A 20,884-nucleotide genomic window follows, 5' to 3' on the forward strand; every position below is an offset into this window, starting at 1 on the left:
ATTTGAATTGTATATTCTTGAAGGGTTTTTAACTTTTGATTCTAACTGATGTTTGTTTGTTTGTTTATTTTGAGACAGAGTCTCGCTCTGTCGCGGAGGCTGGAGTGCAGTGGTGCGATATCTGCGCCCTGCAGCCTCAGCCTCCTAGGTTCGAGCAGTTCTCCTGCCTTAGCGTCCAAGTAGCTGGGATTACAGGTGCCCGCCACCACACCCAGCTAATTGTTGTATTTTTAGTAGAGAGGGGGTTTCACCATGTTGGCCAGGCTGATCTCGAACTCTTAACCTCAAGTGATCCGTCCACCTCGGCCTCCCAAAGTGCTGGAATTACAGGCGTGAGCCAACGTGCCTGGCCCAATTTTATTTTAGATACACAAAAACACAGCAAAGAGTTCCTATATACCTTTCACCCAGTTTCGCCTGTTACCATATTACATAATCATAGTTCAATTATCAAAACCAGGAAATTAACATTACTATTGTGTAACCTATAGACCTTACGCACATTTTGCCAGTTTTCCCACTAATGTCCTTCACTGGATCTGGTCCAGGATCCAATATCCAGGATCCCACTCTTTATTTTGTCATGAACTCTCCTAGGTATCCTCTAATCTGTGGCAATTCCTCAATATTTTTTTTTTTTTTGTCTTTTAAAACCTTGATACTTTTAAAGGATATTAGTCAGTTATTTTGTAGGAGTTCATTCAATTCGAGTTTATCTACTGTTTCTCATGATTAGATCAATGGTTTGCATTTTGGGGCCAAATACCGTAAAAGTGATGTTGTGGTCATGTGACAAATGATGAAATGTCTTATTAATGATGAATTGAATCTTGACTACTTGTCAAGTGAAGGTGATATCTGCCAAATTTGTTCACTGTAAGTTACTATTTTTCTCTTTGTAACTACTAAGTATTGTGTAAGGATATAATTTTACATTTATTTGTTTATTTTTCCTTCAATTTGTATTAGGTTTGTGCAAAAGTAATGACAGGAAACTACAATTACTTTTGCACCAAACTAATATTTTAAGTTCCAGGGTACATGTGCAGGATGTGCAGGTTTGTTACGTAGGTAAACATGTGCCATGGTGGTTTGCCGAACAGATCAATCCATCACCTAGGTATTAACATGTGCCTTGGTGGTTTGCTGAACAGATCAATCCATCGCCTAGGTATTAAGCCCAGCATCCATTAGCTATTCTTCCTGACACTCTTTCTCTCCCTACCCCATCCCCCTTCAGGTCCCACTGTGTATCGTTCCCCTACCATGTGTTCTCATCCTTCAGCTTCCACTTATAATTGAGAACATGCAGTGTTTGTTTTTTTTTTGATCCTGTGTTAGTTTGCTGAGGGTAACAGCTTCCACCTCCACCCATGTCCCTGCAAAGGACATAATCTCATACCTTGTCATGGATGCATAGTATTCCATGGTGGGTATGTACCGTATTTTCTTTATCCAGTCTATCATTGATGGGCATTTAGGTTGATTCCATGTCTTTGCTATTGTGAACAGTGCTGCAGTGAGCATACATGTGCATGTATCTTTAAAGTAAAGTGATTTATAGTCCTTTGGGTATATACCCCGTAATGGGATTGCTGGGTCAAATGGTATTTCTGCCTCTAGATCTTTGAGGAATTGCCATACTGTCTTCCACAATGGTTGAACCAATTTACACTCTCACCAACAGTGTAAAAGTGCTCTTTTTTCTCTGCAACCTCATCAGCATCTATTGTTTCTTGACTTTTTAATAATTGCCATTCTGACTGGTGTGAGATGGCATCTCAATGTGGTTTTGATTTGCATTCTGTAAGGATTAGTGATATTCAGCTTTTTTTCATGTTTGCTGGTCACATGAATTATCTTCTTTTGAGAAGTATCTGTTTATGTACTTTGCCCACTTTTTAATGAGGCTGTTTGTTTTTTTTCTTGTAAATTTGTTTAAGTTCCTTGTAGATTCTGGATATTAGACTTTGTCAGATGGCTAGATTGCAAAATTTTTCTCCCATTCTGTAGGTTGCCTGTTCACTCTGATGGTAGTTTCTTTTGCTGTGCAGAAGCTCTTTAGTTTAATTAAATCTCATTTGTCAATTTTTGCTTTTGTTGCAGTTGCTTTTTTTGTTTTCATCATGAAATCTTTTCCCATGCCTATGTCCTGAATGGTATTGCCTAGATTTTCTTCTAGAGTTTTTATAGTTTTGGGTTTTACATTTAAGTCTTTAATCCACCTTGAGTTAATTTTTGTATAAGGTGTAAGGAAAAGGTCCAGTTTCTGTTGTCTCCATATGGCTAGCCAGTTCTCCCAGCACCGCTTATTAAATTGGGAATCCTTTCCCCATTGCTTGTTTTTGTCAAGTTTGCTGAAGATCAGGTGTTTGTAGGTGTAATTTTACATTTATGATTTAGAATCCTACTGTAAGAAAGAGCTGTTCCATCTCCCCCACGTATTTACTTACTCATTTACTTTTGTATGTTAGTATGGTCTCGTAGATATTTAGTTTTTATGGATTCTAATCCAATAATGTTATGGGGCTTTTTTGCTTGAATTGTTTTGGATTTGACCATTCCTGCATGTTGAGATTTGACTTGGGTTTGGCCTTAGGTTGCAGGGGGAGTATTTTCTCCAATATGAAGTCCAGCAGTGCTTTTGGAATTCTGGAAGGAAATGAAAGTCCGTCCATATCAAGAGTTATTTGTTGAGGGACTTCTCAGTGCCAGGCCCTGAGCTAATTGCAGAGGAATAGACAGGTCCCAAAACAAGGTCCTACTTTCAAACATCTCTCAATCAGGGGAACAGATCCATAAACATCTGAGTATGAGGTAGAGCAGACAGAACTATGTGTTTATATGTGTGCAACAGATAAGGGAAAGAAGAAATCAGGTTACTAGGTGCTGTGGGAGAGACACAAACATAGGATCTTAGAAGCTCCCGCCTAAAGCGCTTTATCTGACAGGATCTCACCTTCTTTCATTCATTCACTGAACATTTTCACGTTGCTTAATATTCATTTCAGTAACCATTCACTAAAAATATGTTTTGAACACTGATGATGTGCTGGACACTATTCTAGGTAATGGGGGATACGTCAGGGAATAAGACAGACAAAGTTTCTGCTTTTATGAAGCTGACATTCTAGTGGGAAAAACAAACAATAAACAAGGAAAGAAATAAGGAAAATATTTTTTTCTGGATAGTATTAAGCCTTTTAGATGGTCAGGTAAGGCCTCTCTGAAGAGACGACATTTGAACTGATCCCTGCACTATGAAAACGTATAGATCGGCCGGGCGTGGTGGCTCACGCCTGTGATCTCAGCACTTTGGGAGGCCGAGGCGGGCGGATCACCTGAGGTCAGGAGTTCAAGACCAGCCTGGTCAACATGGTGAAACCCCGTCTTAAAAAAAAAGAGAGAAAAGAAAAGAAAAAGTATAGATCAACGCGAAGATTAGGGGGTGGGGGCCAAGGGCACTGTTCCAGGCAGAAACAGCAGCACTTGCAAAGACTCTGTGGCTAGAATGAATTTAGGGTGTTTGGGCAACCTGTTCCTGGAATGTCTGAGCTTGGGACCTAGTGGTTCCAGCTGCAATAAGGTGAGCAGGGTCAGATTATAGAGGGCTATGTAGGCTCTGGTAAGGAGTTTGGGTTTGACTCTAAACCTGATGGAAGCCATTGGAGAGATCAAGTTGAGGAATAACATTATCTGGCTTATATTTTCAAAAGTTCATTTTGGCTGCAACGTGGAGAATGGAATGTAAGGATTTAAGATCAAAAGCAGAGAGGCTGGTCAGAAGGTGGTTGCAGTTGTCCAGGCAAGAAGTGTGACTTAGACTAGGAGCAGGTGCTGTCAAGCTATATTTGATTGTAGCTTCAAGAGAACAGGCTGATGGATTGGACATGAAGATTTAAGGAAAACAGTTGACAAAGATTATCCTAGGTTGGGGCCTGGAGTGAGATCGAGCCAGTAGCTGAAGATCCTGGCTATAATCAAGTTTTTGATCACTTCTCTGAATGTATACAAGGTACCCTACCCTGTGACAGACTCTGGGGTGATACAGAGATAAAACATATGTAGCACAGATCCTCAAGCACTTACCTTTTTGAGGGTCTCTCCAAGGGTAAGAGGGGAGGGACTGCATTCTTTCAGGCTTCCAGAGTTTTAACAAAGAACTTCTAAAATCAGCTTACCAATGTTATGGTATATTTTCAAAACACTAATGTTTAATGCTTTTAACCCACTATGCCTGAGGTTGCACTTTTTTGAACTTTTATAATCCGACATTGGTGATGACCTTGAGCAGTAGGATATAAATAACTCTCTCATGCTTAGTGTTCCAATAATGGAATACTAGGCATAAATGGCCTAATACATACACGTGCCCCAACAACCACGATAAACAATACTGTATAAATGTTCTGTTCCCATAATAATTGCTGGATTTAGTTTTTTAAATGCAAATTAATGCTGCTCTATAGAAGACGTGGTGTGGTGTGGAAATAGGCCCAAGTTTAACCTGCCTGCCTGATGAAAACCTTCGTTCGATCCTGTCGCTATATCTCTGTGATGGGATGTGTCACCCCACTTGGGAGAACATCAAAAATTTAAATGTGAAGTCTTCTGTGACTCTGTGGCTCTCCTAGCTCCTTTTTTTTTTTTTTTTTTGACAGATTCTGCATATACATCATTCATTTATTCATCAAGTATTTGTTATGCATATACTATGTGCTGGGCACTTTTCTAGATCCAAGGACACATCTGTGAACAAGACAGACAAGGTCCCTGGTTTCAAAGAGCTTACATTCTCGTGAGGTATGCAGAAAACAAATAAGCCCACAAGGAAAGAAATGGCAATTTCAGAATGTGATGAGTCAAAGTAGTAGAGTAGGAAAATATACAGAAGGTGGTGTGAAGAGAGGGAATCTGGGAAGGTTACTCTGAGGAGCTGGCATTTGAATTGAGTCCTGAATGTCAAGAATGAACCAGTTCTGTAAAGAAGTGGGAGGGGAATATTCTTGGCAGATGTTAGGACTAGTGCAAAAATCAAGGTGAGAGGATCATCCTAGCTTCTGAAATTAAGGAGAAGACCAGGTACTGAGATGTGGGAATTCTGCAGTCAACAAGATGACCTCCTGAAGCTATTGGAACTAACAGAAGTAAATAAACCTAAGAGCAGAGAAAGTTAAATAGCACAGGGTGAAGTACAGGAGGTGTAAGATCTAATCACTTAAACTTCTTTAGGGCCCAGCTGGCAGGTGCTTCTGGCCCCTTGCCTTGAACACTTTCTTAGCCTCTGATGCACCTTCTGGTCTTGGACACTAGACCCTGCTGCGTAAGAACAACAAGGAAATAAATCAGCTCCTCCAGAAAGCCCTTGATACAGGTTACCCTCCTCCAGCGGCTCCCCTCCTGTTCACAGGCTATTTCACCATATGCAAACAACCCAAGTCCAGACCAAATTTGTCATCCTGATCTTTGCCTCTGGGGATTGTGAAAACAAAGGGCTGGAAGCCTCAATTGTTTCCTCTCTATGTGATTCCCAGTCATGTCCTGGTTTCCATCCTGACTACAGTGATGGTCTTACATTAATTAGAGTGAATAAACTCCGGTTCCAGTTTTTTCCGCAAAGAGAATTGAGAGGCCAGCGAACCTTTCTGGGATTGCCAAAGAAAGTTCTGGAGGGAATTCCCCTGGTCAGTCCAGGAAGTGGAGGCGGGCCTCATGGAACTGGAAGGAGGCCGAAGCTAATGTGTGGCTGAGCTCATTTGCTTGAGATGAGCGACTGATGTTGTGCAAACATAATGATTACACATTTGCATTTTCCTAATTTTCATTTGGTTTTATTTTCCGTGTTGTTAGTTTCCTGGATGAATCTTGAATAGGAAAGAGTCACACCTATGAAACCCTTGTTGCATCTCTTTGCAGGTGTATTTGAATAAATCAGGTTGGCAAATCATACTAGAGCTGAGAGGTGAGAGAAAATCTAATTTCTTTACTTGGTCTCAACAAATCTGGTCTTCCTCATGATCCCCCACTTGCTGGTTAGTGAGGGAAAAATAGATGTTTTGGCTTACCATTTTAAGATCTTGTTTGAGCCAATAATTTAAATAATTTTATAAAATAATGCTCACTAAAGTCTCTGTCTCAGAGTTGTCATCTGGCAGAGGAAGAGTCTGGGACCTGGGCACAGTGACCTCTGCCCCTAGGCTTTCCTGGGGAGGTCTTTTGTCCGCCTGCTCACTGCCTGTTCTGCTGTCTTTGCAAGCCGACTGGATCTTGGGTAGGCCTTCAAGTGATGCTTTTTTGGCTCACTCACCCGGGGGTGTTCTCTGAGTTGCTAGGCCTCCCCGTCCCACTTCTGTTAGCACCATTCCCCGCTCCAAGATCTCTCCATGACTCTCAACTGTTTATAGCCTGGATTGTCCACTAGGCCACTTCTGGAAAGCCCTTCACCAAGACTTTTAGCAACTTCTTGTTCCCATCTATACCATAGGGAAGCCAAGAAAGCTTACCATCAGGCACAGCCAGTCACAGACCAAAGAGCACTTAGAAGCGAACTGGAAAACCATGTGCCTAGCAAGAGGAGGACTTAGGAAAAGAGAGAGAAGGAGGCATATTAGATAAGAGAGAGTGGCCCACACTCTTTACAGTTCTGGGAAGAAGACTGGCTGCCATGAACCATCCTGGAATATAGATGCAAGGATGCCACAGTGGTCTTGAAAGCTGGATGCCACAGTGATCTGCTGGTGCCTGTCCGTACTGCCTCATGAGAATCAGGGGTCAAATTTTCATGAATTTTGAGTGCCTAGTTGTTAAACACAAACATTATTAAAAATAAAATTATATAAACTTACAATTAAATAAATTATATCAGAAACAAAGATAACACTCAAAATGTATCATTCCCTACTTATTTTGCTACCATGTGCTGTTACTTATACTTTAGAGGTTACTTACATCTATTACATCTCTACGGTAGAAACACTACATGATGACGTCATGCTGTGCATCTCTTCCCAGCTCTGCATTCGGTGGTTATTTTGGTATCACATCATGAAGTTGGCCATGATGGGCGTGTTTACACCATAGAAATGGGCAAAGGCTACACATCAGGGCTGGATTTATTATTTTGTTGATTGTCTAGTCTTAAGAAAGAAATGTAGAAAATGTTAATAATGCAGATTAAATTTACAAGTGTGCGGTGCCTATAGCCATTACACTGTGAGTAGTAATATAAAATAAGGGAATATTCTTTCAGCATTTGGAAACTATTCAGCAAAGTTACTCAGGTCATTGAGAAATGAGTGAAGATTCAACCAACATACGTCTCTGGTATTGCACTTTCCTCTGACTTGTTAACATAGAGTAAAATGTCAGGTAGCGTTGGAACTATACTTAATCACCAATTTGCAATCACAGATTTATTACAGATACAAACATTTATCAGTACAGCACTGAGGCAGCCCTTTGTGAGGATGTGTGACTTGCTGCCTCCACCTCCCGCTCTATTCTCTTTCCTGGGGATCTTTGTGTGTGAATAAACCATACAGCAATATACTGTGGCCCTACCCGCAGAGGCCTCCTTCTACTGAATCATGCCAGTTTTACTTAAATGCATCTATATTCCAGGATGGTTCATGGCAGCCAGTCTTCTTCCCAGAGCCGTAAAGACTGTGGGCCACTCTCTCTTATCTAATATGCCTCCTTCTCTCTCTTTTCTATCATCCCTGAAGTATCCACATTCTACCACTACGTGGCAAGTAAGCCTATGGCCTGGTGCCATGGCTGGGAAGTCTATCTTATACGGTCTGCAGGAAAATTCCAGTAACTGACTCTACCAGAACTGGTTGTGATTTGGTAAAAGGAAGTGGGATGGGAGAGAGTGGAACAAAGAAATTTAGAGAAACTTCTCCAAAAGTAATGGGTTAGCTTGCAGTATATTTGCTTGAAGTGCAATCCAGTATTTGAATGTTTGTTTTGTTTTTTGAGATGGGGTCTTGCTCTGTTGCCCAGGCTAGAGTACAGTGGCACAATCTCGGCTCATTGCAACTTCCACCTTCCAGGATCAAATTATTCTTCCACCTCAGTCTCTCAAGTAGCTGGGACCACAAGTATGCACCACGACACCTAGCTAGTTTTTTATTTTTGGTAGAGACAGGGTTTCGCCATATTGCCCAGGCTGGTCTTGAACTCCTGAGCTCAAGCAGTTCTCTCACCTCAGCCTCCCAAAGTGCTGGAATTACAGGTGCATGCCACCATGCCCAGCCTCAGTATTTGAGTGGTAAAAACTACATATGAACACCAGGACCAACTACATAACTTGTGGGTCCCAGTGCAAAGTGAAAATGAAAATGTGAGTCTTCTTGTTCAAATTTATTAAGAATTTCAAGATGGCAACAGAAAACCATTAAATTAAGTCTGAGGCCCTTCTGAGTGTGGGGCCCTGGTGACCACAGGCTGTAACCCCATGGCCCTGGCTCTGCTGCACACTTTCTCTTTCCATCACTTCAGAATATTCCTAATTACCACCCCAACTCCTGCACCAGGCACGTGTATGTTCTAAGTCAGCCAGGGAATGAGTCACATACTCAGAAAAACAAATATGAACGGCATATTACTTTAAAAAAATCCTTTATTATTTAAGTTTCCAAACTTGTGCCCAGATTCCCTCTGGGGTCTGTGAAACTAAGAGTGAAAGAATGGGAAATGATGTTCCTTTCATTCACGCATGTGTCCATTCATCATTCATTTATTGAGCACCTCCCAGCATTTTCCAGGCCCCAGAAATTCAACAGTGAGCAAAGCAGACATGTCCCTGTCCTTGTGAGGCTCTCTGTGTAGTGCATGAATAAAGTCTGAACAAATAATGATTCAAACAAATACACGATTACAGACCAGGATAAAGCAAGAAGCATGATTTTATGACCTGGGCTTTGATAGACCAAAGAAGATTGGCTAGGATCAGCGGTGTGGTGTTAGGGGTAGGTTGTGGAGGTGGTTAGAGAAGGTTTCTCTAAGTGATTTGGGGCTGAAGCCTGAGATGTTTAAAAAGAGGGATCAGGCACATGCCAAAGAGAAGAAAAAGCAGAGACCCAAACCTCTGCATGGCCCCAAAGTGTTCCCTGCAGAGTAATGCCCCCTTTCCTAGCTGCTCAAGGCTGGACCTAAGCTACTTCTAACTCCTGCCGTCTTTTCAGATTCTCTGATTCTGGGAAACGAAGAATTGGCAGGAACTGAAAATGACTAGGAAGAGGACATACTGGGTGCCCAACTCTTCCGGTGGCCTCGTGAATCTTGGCATGGACATAGGCGATGACATGGTTTCAGGACTTAGTTATGTAAGTAGATCTCTTAACATCAGCCCACCAGGAAACTGAGTTGACAGAATATTCTCCATGGTCATAAACTAGGTCAAACAATTTTGTCCCATATTTATTTACTCTTGAATTTTTTCCTTTTTTCTTTTCTCTCTCTCTCTCTCTCTCTTTTGACTCAGGGTCTTGCTTTGTCACCCAGGCTGGAATACAGTGGCATGATCATAGCTCAGTGAAGCTTCCTGGGTTCACGTGATCCCCCCACCTCAGCCTCCTGAGTAACTGGGACTACAGGCACATACCAGCACACCCAGCTAATTTTAAATTTTTTCACAGAAACGGGGGTCTCCCATGATGCCCAGGCTGGTCTTGAACTCCTGGCCTCAAACAATCCTCCTGTCTTGACCTCCCAAATCACTGAGATTATAAGCATGAGCCACCCCACTCAGCTACCCTTGATTTTTTTCAAATGGACCTCAGGCTTTCAAAACTACATTAATTATAATCCATCATGGCACATCTTCACGGTTTATGCATATCTCTATGCATAAGATTGTATAGAGATCAGACTGTATCTATCTCTATAGCTATTTATCATCTATATCTATTTATCTATGCATTTACTTATACTAAGCATAAGCATCTGCAAACCCATCACCAACACACCAGCTTGGGCCTTGACAATCACATGCAGCAACTGGTCTTCCCCCATCTCATTTTCCAACTCTCCCTATCTGATGTAACCACTAATCTGAATCTCTTTCTGTTAGTCCCTGATGTGCTTTTAAAATAGTATTATTTATTCTATATGAAATCGTAAAAATTACCTGTCCTTTTATTTTAGTTGTCAAAAGGGAAACATAATATTTCAGGATGACTTTTTTACTTATTGGTTTCTTTTTAGTAGATTTACACTCAGAGAGTGACTTAGTCTCTCATTCTGCAGGCAATTATGGTACCCTTTGTTCCTGTCTAAATTATTTACTGTAAGATAAAAATCCAAAGACATAGAGTGACTTGACCAGACTTACTCGCAAATGTGGGGCTGAGTGCATGCTGGGACCCAGTTGCCCTGACTCTCGGACCCCCTGCTTTTTCCTGGCGTGGAAGCCTTTCTTTAGAAAGCAGGATGTGGAAACATTTATCTCACCATGAGCATCTGGTCCAACATTCCCTCAGGACAGAATTTATGAGATTTGAAACTGATGCTCTTTTGTTTCTCTTTTCCAAGAAAACCTACACTGTCCCATATGGCCCCTGGAATCAGCAAGAGAGAAATCCTGAGGCCCCGGGGAGGGCGAGTGTCCCACCGTGGGGGAAGTATGATGCTGCCTGGAGAACCATGATTCCCTTCCGCCCCAAGTCAAGGTGAGTCCTGACTGGGGGAGGGGAGGAAGGCTGTATCCACCAGGATAACACCAACCTTCTCAACTAGACCTCTCCCAAAGGTTGCATAACTACGTCCCTACAGAGCCAAATCCCTTCAGAGCAGCCTGAGGCACATCAGGGAGGCACCATCATCACAGCCATTCATTCATTATTCATTCATTCAGAAAGGGTCATTGAGCACCTACATGTGCCAGGCACTGTGCTATAGCACAGGGGAAGAACAGTGAGCAAAACAGAGGCGACCTTTGCCATCATGGACCTCACGTGGGAGAGAAAGACAATAAGCAAATAAACCTGTAAATGAATGTGATTACAAGCTGCTTGAGAAAGGTGCTGTGAAGAAGTATGCGAATTTTGAGGGACAAGAGAATGGTGACAACTTGATAGGTTCTAAGTGGCTTAAGCTGAGTGACTCCTAGACGGTGAACAAGAATTTCCTCAGCAAGAGCAGAAGAAGAATGATCGGGGAACAGCGTGTGGGACAACCTTACCTGGAGGTGCAAGGAACACAGTGTGACATGTCCAGGAACTGAGAAAGAAGGAGGCCAGAGTCACTGGAGTCTTGTGCAATGTGGGTGTGGCATGAGGTGAAGCTGCAGAGGCAGGCAGATGACAGAGGATCAGGCAGGTTCTCAAAGGCCATGTTAAGGATACCGGCCTTGGTTATGAGAGTAGCTGGGAGCCACAGGAAAGCCCTAGGATGTTAGCCTTAAATTTAAGAATAAAAGAAATTTAGTGTATTTCCCCAAGTCAATCATAAATTACTTTCCATGTTTAACAGAAAAAGGTCGCATAACAATTTTGTTTGTTCATTTTAATTTTTTTTGAGATGGAGTCTCACTCTGTTGCCCAGACTGGAGTGTAGTGGTGTGATCTCAGCTCACTACAACCTTTATCTCCCAGGTTCAGGTGATTCTCTGCCTCAGCCTCCCAAGTAGCTGGGATTACAGGCACCCACCACCATGCCTGGCTAATTTTTATATCTTTAGTAGAGATGGGTTTCACCATGTTGGCCAGGCTGGTCTCGAACTCCTGACCTCAAGTGATCCACCTGCCTTGGCCTCGCAAAGTGCTGGGATTACAGATGTGAGCTGCCACACCTAGCCAGGCAATTTAAATAGACTTTAAAACGATGTACAAGTATAAAACACTCGTTTTTATTTCAAAAGTTGGTGGAAAATATCCAGTCATTAAACAGTTAACAAAACATATGCCAGTAGATTACATAAAAAACTATGTATAATATCAAAAGAACTGAAAACAGTGTTCCCTGTAAAAATAATGTAAAACGAGTTTTTCAATTTAAATTTTTTTTTTTTTTTTTCGGAGAGCAACAGGGAAAAGCTCTGTAATTCAGTGTTTCGACCACTGCTGGGGAGGGGAGGGGTCCCCGCTGGGGCCACTCACTCGTGCTCCGCCCCACGGAACAGGCAGCGGCAGGGGCTCCAGCTGCGGGGGTGGCCGTGTCACTGCGTCTTAGCCTTCACGAGCAGCCTCTGGACGGTCTTGTAGAGGAGGCTGAAGTGCTGAACAGCCACGTAGGCCATGCCGAGGTAGGCAGCGATGCCGATGGCCAGGAGCAGGTCAAAGACGGCCGGCTTGACTCTGTATGCATTCATCACTTGCTTCAGCTGGTCGTAGAAGACAAACTCCGGGTCCCGCTTGTCGGCCTTGACGTGGTGCTGCCTGACGTCCTTCAGGTAGCAGCTCAGGTGGTGCTCCAGCGTGCTGAGGAACGTGCTGTCCTTGTCCACCAGCTGTGCGGCCCGGGGCTGGTGGGTGAGCCAGTCCATCACCGAGTCCAGCTGCTCCTGCTGGATCTGCATCTGCTCCGTGAACACCGGCATGTCTGGGGGCGTCCCCTTCTCCGTCAGGTTGTAGATGACTCGAGTCAGAGCCTCTGCAATGATCCTCATGTTCCGTGTCAGGGTCTTAGAATCCACCCGGCTCCGCACGTCCATGATGCTGCTGCGCTGGCCGTCGCGGTGGCTCTCCAGGTGGGACAGGGTGAAGGCTGGCAGCCGGCAGATGGCGAAGCGCTCGTGCTCCCAGGCCAGCACGTCCTCTGCCAGGTTGATCCGCTTGTGCACCATGGAGAACCGCACCTCGGGAAACTGGTGCGCGGCCACCGTCTCCAGCTCCCGCAGGAAGGCGTGCTACAGGGTGCCCTCCCGGGGTGGCTTGGACACGTGGAGGTGCAGGCTGCTGCCCCGGCTCACCGTGTCCAGGCACAGGACGAAGGCCACATTGTCCTGGAGCAGGCTGGAGTCTGTGTGGTCCAGGTTGTCTTCCAGCCAGTGCTTGGTTCCCTGGTAGTTAAACTTGCCCCCTCCAGAAGCAAAGAAAGAACAGGAGGTTATACGCTGCATGCGTGCGCTTGTAGGTATAGAGTCGGGAGAAGAGGCGTGCCAGCTCCAGCAGAACAGCCGCGCCCAGTGACAGCCAGGGGGCCACTCCGAAGTCGTCCTAGTGGGCCACGATGACAATGGTGGGAAGGTCCTCTCCGCCCAGCCCCGTCAGCCGCCCCTCCACGCTGGCTATCAGGCAAATGGAAAGCTAAGCATACTACATTCTTTAGTGTAGCCAAATAAATTCAGATTGAGACTTCTTTGGGATAGGGAAACAGCCATTCAATGTGAGTTTGTTTTTCTTTCTTTTTCTAGCAGTGATGGTTCTAGCTGTGTATTTTATGCATAAAGAACAGCTATATTTCAAACCCTTTTTATTGTAATAAATACTAAAACAACATAGTAATATTTTATAATTTAGGACCAAGTTGCTTTCTAACTTAATACAGCTTTGCTTTCAGGGGCTGTACAGAATCACGCTCCCGTAAGCATGCACACACTCATCTATTTATCATTTGCTGACAAGACCTTAACGCTCTGCTAGTCTGACTCTTCAGCTTTTCATCACCAAAAGTTCATTTTGTATTTCCCATTTCCCCTTCTCTCCAACATGTTTTCTAAGATTCTATCTATCAACAAACTGCATTTGTTTTCCCATTTTTAAAATCTGAGCTTCTGTCGATATGAGTTGCATTGTTACCGTATTGAATTGATGTTATCTCCACCAAGAACAAAGAAACTTGGTGCTTTTGTTCACCTGAGTAACCTCGTTTTAAGAAAATACGTTGTTTCTGTTGGGACTTTGAGATATTGGCACTGGCTCACAGGTCTTGCCCTATCTTTTGTGATCACAAATGGTACAATCTCTTGCCCCCCGCCACCCACTCCTTGCTCCAATATCCCTGGCAAGGGCACGTGGCCAGCCTTGTCCAGAACTCACAGCCCAGTGCTGTGAGGATATAAAAGGGTGGAGAAAAGTTGTCATAGCCCCTCTCCCCTACCCCTCAAAAAGAAATCTCATGAGTTTGACATTTTCATCTTCCCATCTTTCTCCTCAAGACTGTTTTCAAATTGCATTTTCTTCCCATTGGGACACATAAGCTTAAAGGCAATTTTGAAAAAAAAAAAAAGTAGAAAAATGACACATAATCCCAACACCATAATTTAATCATTGTGGGTATTTGTAAATTATTCTTAAAGATAATACCTTCACATCTTTATTTATGTATGTATTCAATTTTATTGTTTGCAAAAGTTTCACAGAATTAAAGCCATGAGACTCTCTCTTCCTATTCCTTTGCCAACTCTGACACCTTCTTCAAAGTCAACCACTATCAGAAATTTGATATAAATGTACATACTGTTCGTCTGCTTTCCCTCCTTTCTTCCTTTTTTATATATGTAAAAAAAAATGCTAAGCATTTTTTTCTTTTATTTTTTTTGTTTTGAGACGGAGTCACACTCTGTCTCCCAGGCTGGAGTGCAGTGGCATGATCTCAGCTCACTGCAAACTCTGCCTCCAGGTTCAAGTGATTCTCATGCCTCAGCCTCCCAAGTAGCTAGATTACAGGTGTGTGCATCACCATACTTGGCTAATTTTTGTATTTTTAGTAGAGATAGGGTTTTACTATGTTGGCCCGACTGGTCTTGAACTCCTGACCTCAGGTAATCCATCCGCCTCAGCCTTCCTAAGTGCTGAGATTACAGGCATAAGCCACCGCGCCTGGCCAGCACTGAGTTTTTAATCTGCATGTTGCCTTTTTTTAGTTCTTGCTTGGAACTCTTCCTGTGTTCTACCCATAAAACCCTATTAAAACAAAACAAAACAAAACATCTACGTTGCATTTCATAGTGTGGGTAGATCATAATTTCTCTCTTTCTTGTTTAAATAATTCCTCAGTTAATGGGTATTTTTGTTGTTGATGGTTTTCTACTTACAAATAAGAGTCATGAAAACATGCTCGTGTGTAGATCTGGGTGACTCTCTTGTGTTTATCCATGGTTATCATTCATCCTTGCAAAATCTTGATCCTGACTTCATTCTTATCCCTGTGGCCCCTCTGCTAGGTTTCCTGCTCCCCATCCCTTGGACGATGCTGGTCTGTTCTCCTACTTCACCGTCTCATGGCTCACCCCGTTCATGATCCGAGGCTTCCAGAATCGCTTAGATGAGAACAGCATCCCGCCACTGTCAGTCCATGATGCCTCAGACAAAAATGTCCAAAGGTGAAGCTGTGCTGGGCAAGCCAATGGACGAGTTAAAGACCATCTCTTGGTGGGATGATGACCAGAGATGCTTAAGGGTGGTAGGGAGGGACCATTCCAGACTTGGGTCTTCCTATAAAAAGAAGCCTCACACTAAGTGAGGGCTCCTAACCTGAGGTTCATGAATCACCTAAAATGGCATGGATATTTTGTACATATGGGCTGGAGATCTTTCTCTGCAGCAAGAATTCACATTTCTAATCAGACTTACCAAAAGGCTTGTGAACCCAAGAAAGTTATTTATTTTTTATTTTTAAATTTTATTTTTGTTATTATTTTTTGAGATGGAGTCTTGCTCTGTCGCCCAGGCTAGAGTGCAGAGGTGTGATCTTGGCTCATTACAACCTCTGCCTCCTGGGTTCAAGTGATTCTCCTGCCTCAGCCTCTCGAGTAGCTGGGATTACAGGCCTTTGCCACCATGCCTAGCTAATTTTTGTATTTTTAGTAGAGATAGGGTTTCACCATGTTGGCCAGGCTTATCTTGAACTCCTGACTTCTGGTGATCCACCTGCCTCAGCCTCCCAAATTGCTGGAGTTACAGGCGTGAGCTACCATGCCTGGCCCAAGAAAGTTAGAAATGACCACCTGTAGTCCCTTTTCATTTTCTCTTCTGGATCAGGCATTCAATAGTGACACTGAGTGACAACAGAGACATTTGGGTAAGTGGCCCAGTCTCCCATTTCTCAAACCACCACTAACTAATGGTGTGATTAAATTTCTTGCACCACCTACCACACAAGTTAATATGAGGACCAAAAGTTGGAGAATATGAATATGTGATTATATGATTTTAAAGGTCCTGTATTTATGTTCCTACCTCTAGTGCTTCATGAGAGATACCAGGTGGAAAACGAAAGTTTCCAAATTTCTGGAAATTATAGTCTCATAAGAGCCTTCCCAGAAAGAGCCTTGAGTGGTCAGGGGAGTTCATGAAATGTTGTATTACAGCCAGGTGTTGGAGATTTACAAAGCAAATGAACATATTGAAGGCACATGTTTTCACATGGAATATAGAAAATGGGTAAACCTTGACCCATTCCTTCTCAGATTTATTTGGCAAGAAAAAAAGAAATGGTTCCAGGAAATACTTTTTGGATAATGCCAGATATTGGTCAGGTTCTCACCTCTTACCAACTGTGATATCAGACAAGTTTCCCTTTCTGGGCCCTATGTCTTTGTGTATAAAATAGTGGATCATAAATTTATTTCATGGTCCTTCATAGGATTGTTGCAAGAAACAAAAGAGGTAATAAATTCAATTTTTAAAGCACCCGGAGAATCACTTGAACCTGGAAGGCAGAGGTTGCAGTGAGCCGAGATCACGCCACTGCACTCCAGACTGGGTGACAGAGTGAGACTCCATCTTAAAATAATAATAATTATAATAATAAAGTACCTGGAAAAACACTTGATGTTAGTAGGTAACCAGCTAAATAAATGTGGGTTTGCTTGTTCTTCTCTAACCATTGTGAATATATGATTTCCTGATTTCCTTCCGTTCTCTTCCAGTTCACTGATTCTCTCTTTTTAATTGCATTACTCACAATGTCTGTTCACAAAGTTTTGCAATCACTCCATTTTTTTTATTTTTTTATTTTTGAGACAGAGTCTTGCTCTGTTGCCAGGCTGGAGTGCAGTGGCGCAATCTCAGCTCATTGCAACCTCCACCTCCTGGGTTCAAGCGATTCTTCCGCCTCAGCCTCCTGAGTAGCTGGGACCACAGGCGCGTGCACCACACCTGGCTAATTTTTTATTTTTAGTAGAGACAGGGTTTCACCATGTTGGCCAGGATGGTTTCGATCTCTTGACCTCGTGATCCACCCAGCTTGGCTGGGATTACAGGCGTGAGCCACCGCGCCCGGCCAATCACTCCGTTTTTATTTTTGTTTTAAAGATAAGGTCTGACTATATTTCCCAAACTACTAAATACAGGAGGAATGGAAGAATTAGAAAACTCCATTTTTCCAGCACTAGTGGAGGTGGCACTGGGCAGTGGTCTTCAGTGTTGGAGAATTTGATAATGAAGGAGTCATGCTGACACACACCAACATTCCTAAGGTGGGAACCAGACATCATGTGGCTTCTGATGTGAGGCGACAGGAAGTACACTACATTACTTCTTACATTTTTTTCCCAAATGGTGTGAATTCTGGATTTCATTAAGCCTTGGGTCTAATGACCAGTTTATTAGGAAGCACAGGGAATCAATGATTATGTTAGACAATACCACGGATATGCAATCAGTTCAGTCCAGAGTGCGGGAGATCCAACAGGATGAATAAAAATCAGTTTCTCCAACAAATACATGCATAGAAATGCACACAAGGGGAAATGCTTACAGATTAAAATGCAACGCAAGAGCGCTATCAGATTTCTCCTTTAGATGCAATGTGTGGACCTTGTTTAGATCTTGATTCAGAGAAACTAACTTTATAAAAACATGTTTAAATAATTAGAGAAATTTCAGTGCAGACTGAGCATTAAATGCCATTAACTAATTATTGTTACTGTGGTGTTATTTTTATTGTTACAATGTTTTTTTTTTCCCCCGTCGCCTAGGCTGGAGAGCAGTGGCATAATCTCGACTCACTGCAACCTCTGCCTCCTGGGTTCAAGTGATTCTCCTGTGTCAGCTTCCCGAGTAGCTGGGATTGCAGGCGCACATCGCCATGCCTAATTTTTGTATTTTTAGTAGAAACAGGTTTCACCATATTGACCAGGATGGTCTTGAACTCCTGACCTCAAGTGATCCACCCACCTTGGCTTCCCAAAGTGCTGGGATTACAGGCACGGGCCACTGTGCCCAGCTTTGTTGCTATGGTTTTTTAAAGGGCCTTATCTGAAAGAGATACATACTGAAGCATTTATAGATAAAATGATATGATGACTGAGGTTTGCTTCAAATCCTCCAGGAAACAAAAGACAAAGGGAGGAGACATGAAACAAAAGTGTCAAACGTTTTTAATTCTGGAAGAAGGGGGATGAGTACTCAGAAGATTCCTACAGTGTTCTATTTTGTTATGTTTGAAAATTTCAGCAACAAAGCTCTTGGCTAGCAAGAACTAGGATGTTTTGGTGTCACATGCAAAGAGATTCCACCAGTTCCATTTTCCTCTTTTCAAGACTTCGCCGCCTTTGGGAAGAAGAAGTCTCAAGGCGAGGGATTGAAAAAGCTTCAGTGTTTCGGGTGATGATGAGGTTCCAGAGAACAAGGATGATTTTCGATATGTTTCTGGGTTTCTGCTTCTGCGTTACCACTGTACTCGGGCCAGTAAGTGGCAGATTTGGTGAGGCTTGGGGGACTCTAGGCTTCAGAGGTTTAGAAATGGAACTGGGGGCATGTTCAAGTCCATGCCAGGAGTTGGGGATGCATTTGTCTTTCAGCTGCTGTCTAGAAGATGAAGACTTTTTGAGGGCAGTAGAGCATGGTGGTTAGGGGTAGCTAACCACCAAGGAGTGGCCCTGTAGCCACTGCTTGGGTTCAAACCATGTCCCTGCCACTTAGCTGCTGGGTAACTTCGGGCAGTATAGTCACCATCTCTGTGCCTTGGTTTCCTCATGGAATCCAATGGCGCCCTCAGGTGTAGACCTTATGGAAACCCTTGCATGTAAAACAGAAAGCTGCCTCATAGGGTAACATTAAATGAGATAAGAATATAAAGCACTTAGAACATGGCCTGGTTCAGTACATGTTAGCTCCTCTGAGAAATGCTTGAGCAACTCTGGGAATGCAGGTAGCAGGAAATAATGGTCTTCTCCAGGTACCATGATTGGGATGAATGGGCTCTATTTCCCATTATTCTCCAGTTCCTGAGCCCAAGAGGCTCAAATCAGAGGAAGAATCTGATTGGCCATCTGGGGTCACATGATCACCGGTTGGCCAGAAGAAGTGGGGCACTTTGATTAGCAGTCCAGTCTAGACTGCATGCAACAGGGGAGGTGGGAGTCTTCCCAGAAGAAAACTGAGGCACTGGTACCAGCTAAGGGGAGGTGAATGTAAATCAGGAAGAAACAGCAGTCGATGACAGAATGAAGATAACTGTTGGGTGACAGGTGCTGGGTCTTCTAGATCCACTCTCCATCATTTTCCACCCTGCCCTGTGCCCCTAGTGTGGATCACATTAATGGGCCCCCACTGCTCTCTGGCTTCTGATTGGGGTTGACGAGTGGGAGATTCAAATAGGAGAGACTAGAGGGAGGGAGAAGATGAGGTCAGGATAGTATTCCCCGGGTGGCCTCCCTCCCTGTCCCTGGAGGGTGGTGACCAGAGCTCCTGTCCCGACACTCTCTGCATGCCTAACCCCTTCTGTGCCCCAGAACCTCTCCCTGCCTTTGTCCCTTAGGCCTAAGGGGGCCACTGTTTGCTGCTGTCGCCAGCTCCGTGGTGCTCCACCAGGCCTTGTTGGATTTCCTAAATTCTGCCCACACCTTTGTAAAGCCACCCTGTTACCTCCTAAATCACCATTTTGTGTGGGCCCCCTGTCTCCTGTCAGGACCAGGACAGAGCCACCTAAGGTTTCAGAACTGGCTCAGTTGAACTCCTAAGTCTCCTCCAACCGCACTGTAACCTTCTTGAGGGCAGGATTGTGCTTAAGTCAGTTTTGATTCTTCAACAAATCCCCAGCATGAATCAGACCTTCCAACCCTTCTTCCAGCAACAAAATATCAAACATGTTTTTGGGGGGCAGTCTGAATGATCCAAACTTCCATTTCCTTGTAGACATTGATTGTACCAAAGATCCTGGAATATTCAGAAGAGCAGTCGGGGAATGTTGTCCATGGGGTGGTACTCTGCTTAGCCCTTTTTTTCACCGAATGTGTGAAGTCTCTGGGTCTCTGCTCCAGTTGGATCATCAACCAGCGCACAGCCATCAGGTTCCGAGCAGCTGTTTCTTCCTTTGCCTTTGAGAAGCTCATTCAATTTAAGTCTCTAATGCACATCACCTCGGGAGAGGTAAGTGGCTGGGACTGCCTATTCTAGGATGACTTCCCTACTCCTCCTCCAGACATCACTGCCCTGGGGGCCAAGAGAGGGAGAAAAGGGGGTTAGGAGAGGAAGAAGAAAGAGAAAAGAAATACTTCCTAGGTTGAGTGTGGATGACCGTCAACAATTGCCTCTGGGTCATGAAAGCAGGCCAACAATAATGCAGGAAATGCCACTTACATTCAGAGACTAGAGAGGATTTATCCATTCATTCAACAAGTAGGAGCTTTGAGAGGCCCAGGCAGGAGGATTGCTTAAGTCAGGAGTTCGAGACTAGCTTGGGCAACATGGAAAGACTCTTTCTCTACCAAAAAAAAGAAAACACACACACACACACACACGAATAAAAATCAGCCGTCTGTGGTGGCTCATGCCTTGTAATCCCAGTTGTGGGAGGCCAAGGCAGGAGGAGTGCTTGAATCCAGGAGTTTGAGACTAGCCTGGGCAACATGGCAAAACCCTATCTCTATCTCCCACCCTGCAAAAAAAAAAAAAAAATTGGCTGGGCATGGTGGTGCATGCCTGTAGACTCAGCTACTCAGGAGGCTGAGGTAGGAGGATCATCTGAGCCCAGGGAGGCCAAGGCTGCAGTG

General features: G+C 43.7%; 2 protein-coding genes across 2 annotated transcripts in view; one reads left to right on the forward strand and one right to left on the reverse strand.

Annotated features, from left to right (window-relative positions):
• Nucleotides 1-9,200: 9,200 nt before the first annotated feature.
• Nucleotides 9,201-20,884, forward strand: part of LOC105706660 (ATP-binding cassette sub-family C member 11) — a 66,195-nt gene continuing 54,511 nt past the window's right edge. The window contains exons 1-5 of the mRNA XM_064383012.1: nt 9,201-9,329; nt 10,537-10,673; nt 15,110-15,268; nt 18,431-18,578; nt 20,028-20,261. Of these exons, the coding sequence (XP_064239082.1) occupies nt 9,231-9,329; nt 10,537-10,673; nt 15,110-15,268; nt 18,431-18,578; nt 20,028-20,261 (777 nt within the window). The 5' untranslated portion in view covers nt 9,201-9,230. The remainder of the gene's footprint in view (nt 9,330-10,536; nt 10,674-15,109; nt 15,269-18,430; nt 18,579-20,027; nt 20,262-20,884) is intronic.
• LOC105706661 (BOS complex subunit NCLN) lies at nt 12,161-12,824 on the reverse strand. The gene has a single exon (XM_012437190.3). It carries the CDS (start codon nt 12,785-12,787, stop codon nt 12,161-12,163), a length of 627 nt encoding a protein of 208 aa, XP_012292613.1. The 5' UTR covers nt 12,788-12,824.

Source organism: Aotus nancymaae, unplaced genomic scaffold (genome assembly GCF_030222135.1).
Source record: "Aotus nancymaae isolate 86718 unplaced genomic scaffold, 86718_ANA_hifiasm-v0.15.2.pri h1tg000030l, whole genome shotgun sequence".
Lineage (NCBI taxonomy): Eukaryota > Metazoa > Chordata > Mammalia > Primates > Aotidae > Aotus > Aotus nancymaae.

Excerpts from the sequence above, each read along its gene's own strand:
- LOC105706661 (XM_012437190.3), bottom strand. The coding sequence starts at position 12,787 with ATGGTGCACAAGCGGATCAACCTGGCAGAGGACGTGCTGGCCTGGGAG.